We start from the raw sequence: 7,989 nt of genomic DNA, 5'->3' as shown, positions 1-7,989 counted from the left end.
GAGGTGTATAGTGTAGTAGAAGTATAAAGTCTCGAAAATGGAAATACTCAAGCAAAGTAAAGACTCAAATCCTTTCCATGATATATGAACCATTTCACTGTATGTGTTGTAATGGTGTCACACCTCCACAATGAACGTCGGTCCGGTGACTACAGAAGATGAACAGAATAAAACCATGTGCTTTTATGCTGTTCAGTTCAGACAAAAAAAAATGCGTTTCTAATAGGACAAAAGTCTGATTTGGTCAGCCAGTGTGAACATTGTTTTTACAATTTTAAAATACAAGCACAAAGAAAGAGAGACAGTCAGTATTGTAATGCTCAATCTATAAATGCTGATTTATTTTTTAAAAGCACAGAGGGATATTTCCATTGAATATACAGTACACAGAGCAATGGTTCTCAAACCTAAACATTTCAAGGTCCCCCCTTAACTCCGAAAGTGTACAAATGGAACCAAATGAACCCGCTAGGGTCCATTTGGTTCCATTTGTACACTGTCGGAGTTACACTCTTGTAAGGGTCAATTTAGACCCCCTAGAGGAACCCAGAGAACCAGTGGTATATGCGTACATGATAGAGATAGACAGAGACAGCGAGGCAGATAGTATAATAGCTACAGGTTTGCATAATAAGGAATATCATTGAATGTGGAAGAAATCATGTTTCTTGTGATGCGTTTGGAGTCGGCTTGGTCAGGCGTTTAGTTGATCTCGTTGTTGGTGCATTTGCAGGTGGCTTCACAGTTTTCTGCGTTCCACTTTAGGCACCCTTTGGCAACACAGCTGCTCCACTTATTTATGTAGGGACATGGGTTGGCTGAGAGAGACAGACAGACAGACAGACAGACAGACAGACAGACAGATAATGCAGAAAGAGAGGTCATTGTAGGGTAAGGTTGGGGAACATATAAGGGTAAAGGGAAATATATATATATATTTGTTTTAATTAAATGTATGGTAAGTGATTGTTATATAGTGTTCACGAACAGGAGTCTCATGTCTATCTAGCTCTTTATTAAACAGAACATACATTTCCAGATTGGGATAGCAATTTCATCCAATCAGGATAAAGAACTCAGTCAGGATGCAGATTAAACACGTGAAATGGGAAGTGATGACACAAAGAAATGAGCAAAACAAAATTGGAACTGGAACACCATAAAAAGTAAGCTGATAAATGGGTACTCCGTCCTGATTGGTTGAAATTTTGTCGCCTACCTGAAAACATGTTTTTCTGTTTATTAAAGAGCTGGAGAGACAGGGAGACCCCTGTTACTGAACAAACACTTTATAGCAATGATTACTATCAGGATATAGTGCTTTAAGCTTTTAACAACAAAAAAAATGTTGGTCACTTACTGCACAGCTTGTCATCACAGTCGTTGGGACAGTCACCACAAGCTGGTCCAGACTTGTAGGGGTGGGTGTACTGGAGGTTACCACTGCAATGTGGGACACAACATCAAATATTAAACATGATATCACATCAAATATTAAACATGATATCACATCAAATATGAATTTAGTTTTCAAATGTATAAATATATTTTGAAAATAGTAGATCTACAAGCTCACAATGCGTCGCGATGCGACGCATTGTGAGCTTGTAGATCGGCTATTTTCAAATGGCCGAAATGTATATAGGGCTGAAGTGGTTAACCTATGTTTTGTAATAATAATCAAAAGTAACTAGTAACTAAAGTTTTCAAATCATTGCAGTGGAGTAAAATCACAATATTTCCCTCTGAGATGTAGTGGAGTAGAAGTAAAAGTATTGACATTTGGAAATACTCAAGTAAAGTACAAATACCTCAACATTGTACAGTAGTTAAGTAAGTTAAGTAGGTACTAAGTTACTTTCCACCACTGCAGCAAGAAATGTTTTCACTCTCAGAGTAACGGACCCGTAAGGGTCCATTTGGACCCCCGGAGGTCCCCGGACCCCACATTGAAAACCAGTGCTGTGAGACAGATGGTGTTGTTGCTTACGGTGGACCGTAGTGACACACTCTACACATAGATATGTGTAGACAGTGTTGGGACAATAGTACTCACGGTGAACAGTACTGACAAACGTAGATGTATTTCCACTTGGCGTCGGGGCAGTGGGCCACAGCACATCCGATCTGGTTGGAGCGGTACCACACAACCTGTGCAAAACAGACGCGCACACACACACACACACACACACACACACACACACACACACACACACACACACACACACACACACACACACACACACACACACACACACACACACACACACACACACACACATCACTGTTTTTGTGACATTCCTACTATAAAAATATCAACTTCCTGTTGATTTTACTATTTGAAGATCCGGATGCAGGTCCAGTCCGGGTTTTCCTAATACAAATGTGCAAACTCAACAGGCAGATCCGCTTTGCTTGCTTGCGTTCGTTTACAGACTAAAAGAGCTCCTCCTGAGCCTCTTCACTGTGTGGATGTCAATGGGGAGTATACTGTATATTGTAGATTTTTTGCCCACCTTTGGAGTCACTTCATGGCAAGGTACAACCCAAACCCAACCAAAGTGTTCTAAAACCGGGAAAGCATCGAGCTTGTACCTCTGCTATTTTTTATATACTGTGTGTGTGTGTGTGTGTGTGTGTGTGTGTGTGTGTGTGTGTGTGTGTGTGTGTGTGTGTGTGTGTGTGTGTGTGTGTGTGTGTGTGTGTGTGTGTGTGTGTGTGTGTGTGTGTGTGTGTGTGTGTGAGAGACTGTGTGTGTGTGTGTGTGTGTGTGTGTGTGTGTGTGTGTGTGTGTGTGTGTGTGTGTGTGTGTGTGTGTGTGTGTGTGTGTGTGAGTGAGTGAGTGAGTGATATAGATATATATTCCAGTAAGTGTACCTGTGTGAAGTGTCCCACCACTCCTCCATTGACAGACCCCTCCCCGTACTTCCAGTCCTTCACCTCCTTGTACCAGGACTGGACCTTATCGGCCCAAATGCCCTCTGCATTGGCAAAGGCTATGTTCTCACCACAACCACTGGCTAGAGAGAGAGAGAGAGAGAGAGAGAGAGAGAGAGAGAGAGAGAGAGAGAGAGAGAGAGAGAGAGAGAGAGAGTGGAGTTTGAAAACATGACTTATGACAAGAAACTGTTGTGACAGGAGAGAAGTATGTGTAATGGAATACAACGACTACAAATCATTGTGTGTATCCGTGCACTGTTTACACCAAATGACCTTGTTATATCGAAATACTGTACATATGAACAGACCCTTTAATTATGTTTGAATACAGTGCTGCTATTTGTCACAAAGGTTTTATACCAAGTGAATGCAAAACATTGAAATACTACAGTCAACTGTTTCAAAGGCTTGTACCAAGCTACAGTAACCTTTATATGGATGTATGACAGAAAATGCAAAATAGGTTTAGTTTCCTAAGACAGTCTTCCCTCTAAGTTGCAATGTAACACAGCTGTCATTGATTGATTCCCCCAAAATAAGGAACAGAGTATGTCCCTTATCAGTTTCCGTATTTCAAGGGACAGTTGGCAACCATAAATACCACACGTACTCGCGTGGTGGATTATAAACTAATGTTATATTCATTTTAAAACATAATATCATTATTATGTTATTATTAATAATGTTAAAGGGGTCTTACTGCTGATGGTCCGTGAGTTTCTGGGGCTGTGTCCGATGATGCACTTGTCGGCCCATTCCTGAGCGTTGGCGGCGGCTTCCTCACTCCACGACTGTGAGAATGAGAGAATGAGAGGATGTGTTTCCATACCATTTGACAACGGTATGCAGCTGTATGTGTTTTACATGTTATACAGTATGTCATTAAACATGTCAAATCAAATCAAACCTCCAGTAGTGTCTTACCATCTTCAACATGTTGCTGGCGGTAGGCTGCACACCTATAGTATATAATAGTATTATTATTATTATTATTATTATTATTATAATATTATATTATTATATATATTATTAATGATTATTAGCATAGTACACACCTCTTCTCAGCTCGTTGTGTTTGTCCACAATGTTCTTCTTGTCAGCTTCGGTCATCCCTACATGAATACAAACGCACCAGAAAGACCCCAAAAGGATTGAGAAACAACTATTACTATGCACCGTTTGTACATTTTGTTTATATATATATACACATAGCTAATTTCATATTGTAGGCCTAAAGGCAATGCATATTTAGTCCTAAATGTACAGAGGTAGCAGGGCACCCCTGACGTCCACTGTATGCATATGAAACCGACCGTCCACATTCTTTCGCTAGGTGATCAAAAGCACAGCAGTAGCAAAATTTTGAATACTACAATCTATCTATGTTGCATAAGGCAGTAGGGAAACAGTAATAAGGCAGTATAAGGCAGTCAGTAATATGGGAGAATAAGGCAGTAGGGAGCCAGTAATAAGACTACATAAGTGTGATTGTTTAAAAAGAAAATGTTTCCTACCCAGAGCTTCAATTCCAGCCAGGAGAGCAAAAAGCACCGTGAGAGCAATGTATGCCTTCATCCTCTGTGAAAACCACAAGAAAACATCATGTTCAAAGTCCAAGATAGACAAAGTGTTTTCATGAAGACAGTCATCATTACAGCTAACTAGAACAATGAGACAACACAGAAAAAAAATATATGAATGGAATAATGATGAACAGAAGAAGAAAAAAATGATTAGGAGAAAATCTAAAATCATCACATGATGAAAGAAACGCTCAGAATATAATTCCAAATGTACTCTATTAGGCTATTTAACACCAACGTCTAATTTAACCAGATGGAAACAGATGATCCGCTGAAAGTTGAAGAGACTTACCTCCAGTAGTTTGAAGTGTGTCCTTTCAGATGAAATAACTGCTAATGTTGAGTGGTATCGGCTGGTCTTATCTGGTGGTGGTATATATACCCTTAAATTATTAGCCTTAGGGGTGTGTGCGTGTCAATCTCATAAACACCCTGGGCATGATGTGTGTACTTTAGCGTCACATCATATTGTGCCAAGTACAGTAGTGATCAAACAATGCTGTGGAACTGTGGTCAACATCAGTTTGTTTTACTCTTCAAACATGTGTAAGCAGGTGAGTTCAGGTCACAGGTGACAATCTACTGTAGGTACTCAATTGGAAGATCAATTGGATATTGGGAGGCTTACACTATGTGGAGGAACAAAAGTATAGTATATAAAGTATAGTAATACTAACACTGAACCCTTACGACCTCAAAGGTCCAACTTAAGTACCCTGTATGAGTTGAATTTTGCAATGTGCAATAGGATTACATGTTTTGATTTCCAGTTTAAAGGGGTTAGATATAGTGAATAGTAACATATTAACAGTGTCACAATTTCATGAAACAATTTTGTTAGAACTCCTGCTTTATCTAGTCAAATGGCTCATGTTGTACATTAACAGACCTGGAACTGTGTCATTTTTAGATTTGAGCTAAAAAGCATTATTTTACACTTTGGGCTATTCAAAAATAGCAGATATACAAGCTCATAGCGCGGCACGAGCTTGTAGATCTGCTATTTTTGAAAATTCGTGAAAATGTGTGCAAATCTTTGAATATATATATTTTTAAAGCGAACATTTTTAACTCAAATCTTTGCTTCTGGGGGTCCCTGGAACAAAATATTTTGATGGGGGTCCACGGCCAAATACATGTCATTTTGGGGGTCCTTGACATGAAAAAGATTGAGCACCACTGATATAGAAACATACGTTTTTCAGAAAACTGTTGGGATTTAGGAGACATGTAGAATCGGCTTCAGGTCTCAATGGGTTAATGGTTGTCAGTAACAGACTCTAGAACTTAAAGTAATAATAGACCCCTTAACAGACGACGTCATACTGGCTGCGTGCAGCCAGTATGCGCGCAACGAAACCCATTATATCAGGTCTCGTTAGGACGCGTCTCACTAGCCAACACACACAAGAGGGGGTTGGGGTGTGCTGAAACCAGTGCACCCCGAAACAGGTTGGGAATTGATTGCGTGAAACAATCACCTGTGCGTCCAGGCTCAATGTTAGTAAACAAATAATTGGTCTATAATAATGAATTGTATTTTTGTAGTGCTTTTCCAAGAACTCAAACTTATTCACAGCGCTTTACAATGTTTCGTTCATTCATACATTGGGAGATGAAGCGTGTGAGTGGCTCATTGCACATATTGCATAGTGCAATTTGCATATTGCATAATATTGCATTACTTGGCCCTCGTATTTACAGTATTAAGCACCGTGAGAGCAATGTCACCTTCATTGTCTGTGAAAACAATTTCCAATTTAGGCATTTTAGCAGACACTCTTAATCCAGAGCGGTTTACACTAAGCATATAGTAAACATAAGGTAATACATCAAATGCATGGAGACATGAAAACCATCAGGAAACATCCTGTTCAAAGTCCAGGATAGATAATTATAACGTATTAGCCTTAGGGTTGTGTGTGTCCCAGTGTTTTCATAGACAAAAACCCAGCATGATCAAACAATATCCAGAGGAACTGAGCTCAATGTCATGTTGTTTTATTCTTAAAACCTATCTAGACAGGTGAGGCAAGTGACCATCTACTGTAGCTACTCCGTTGAAAACGAGCTTTAATTTGGAGAAAATCGTATTGTAAAAACGTATATACCAACACACACACACACACACACACACACACACACACACACACACACACACACACACACACACACACACACACACACACACACACACACACACACACACACACACACACACCAAAGTTCTAAGAAGAAAATATATTTAATGTATCCATTTGCTAACTAATAGAATACTCTCAGGGTTTCTAAACGTTTTCTGAACACTGAACCCCTTCGACCTCAAAGGTTGAAGGCTGAAGTACCCCCTATGATTTAGATTTTTGTGCAGTATAGGAATAAATTACAATTAGTTATCTTTCTCACACTATTTTTACATTGAATTGTGTACAAAATATATTGAATCATGCGTGTATTTGTTAATATACAATTTTGGTACTTTAAGTATATTTTGATACAGTTTACGCAAATACATTTTTAATACAGGAGATGTACTTGTATATGTAATGTGGTATTGCTACTTGTAAAAGTAGCAATACAGTATGCAGAATTCCACATTCCATTTCAAAAGTTATTTTAAGTTTTCAAAATGTATCAAAAATCTATTTTCAAATGTTTTTTAATAGAATTCAAAATGTTCAAATAGAATTCCAGTGTTTGTTGTTGGAGTCCCTGATTTTGGGTCCTACTTTGAACCCCTAGGGGTACTTGCAGGGGTTCGCAAAATTGTGAGGAAAAAAGTATTTAGAAAAATAAATACATGATTCAATATGTTCTGTACACCATTGGTTCTCAAAGTGGGGTCCGGGGACCCCCAGGGGTACTTGAGGGGGTTCCAGGGGGTCCCCAGCTAAATGATGGATAGGAACCAAATGGACCCTTATGGGTCTGTAACTCTGAGAGTGTACAAATGGAACCAAATGGACCCTAACGGGTCCCTAATGGACCCTAATGGACCCTAAATGGACCCTAACGGGTCCATTTGGTTCCATTTGTACACTCTCAGAGTTAAATTGACATAGATTTTACAATATGAATTGGGGTCTCAGAGATAGAGATGCCATTAAATGGGGGTTCGTAGCCCTAATGCATGTCAAACTGGGGGTCCTTGAAATTAAAATGATTGAGAATCACTGCTAGAGCCGTAAAAATCTTCTCTTATGGGGGTCCCTGGCATATATTTTTCAAATGGGGGTCCGCGGGCTAATAAGTGTCAATTTGGGGGTCCTTGACATGAAAAAGTTTAAGAACCACTGCTGTACACACTATAATGTCAAATAGTGTGAGACTGTATATAATGTGAGAAAAAGTAATAATTAAAATAGACGGGTTGAGACGAGTTAAGACGGGTTTGAAAAATAATACAAACTGACATTGACCGCAGTTCCTGGACATTGTCAAGATAAATACGTTGGCATGTTGGCAC

General features: G+C 39.3%; 1 protein-coding gene across 1 annotated transcript; it reads right to left on the bottom strand.

The window, feature by feature from the left end:
• Positions 1 to 311: 311 nt before the first annotated feature.
• Positions 312 to 4,932, bottom strand: LOC311063410 (cysteine-rich venom protein TEL1-like). The gene is made up of 9 exons (XM_084082842.1): positions 4,816 to 4,932; positions 4,455 to 4,518; positions 3,996 to 4,052; positions 3,865 to 3,899; positions 3,641 to 3,731; positions 2,878 to 3,020; positions 2,057 to 2,151; positions 1,361 to 1,443; positions 312 to 818 (listed from the first exon to the last, which is right to left on the bottom strand). Exons 2-9 carry the CDS (start codon positions 4,513 to 4,515, stop codon positions 703 to 705), a joined length of 681 nt encoding a protein of 226 aa, XP_083938968.1. The 5' UTR covers positions 4,516 to 4,518; positions 4,816 to 4,932; the 3' UTR covers positions 312 to 702.
• Between the last annotated feature and the right edge of the window lie 3,057 nt (positions 4,933 to 7,989).

This window comes from Gymnoscopelus microlampas (assembly GCF_963454915.1).
Source record: "Gymnoscopelus microlampas genome assembly, chromosome: 16".
Taxonomy (NCBI): domain Eukaryota; kingdom Metazoa; phylum Chordata; class Actinopteri; order Myctophiformes; family Myctophidae; genus Gymnoscopelus; species Gymnoscopelus microlampas.
This window is presented reverse-complemented; position numbering and strand designations above follow the sequence as displayed.

Excerpts from the sequence above, each read along its gene's own strand:
- LOC311063410 (XM_084082842.1), bottom strand. The coding sequence starts at position 4,515 with ATGAAGGCATACATTGCTCTCACGGTGCTTTTTGCTCTCCTGGCTGGA. Across the intron at positions 4,053-4,454 it reads GGCTGGAATTGAAGCTCTGG|GGATGACCGAAGCTGACAAG; the intron begins GTAGGAAACATT and ends GTATTCATGTAG. Across the intron at positions 819-1,360 it reads CTGTGATGACAAGCTGTGCA|CCAACCCATGTCCCTACATA; the intron begins GTAAGTGACCAA and ends TGTCTCTCTCAG.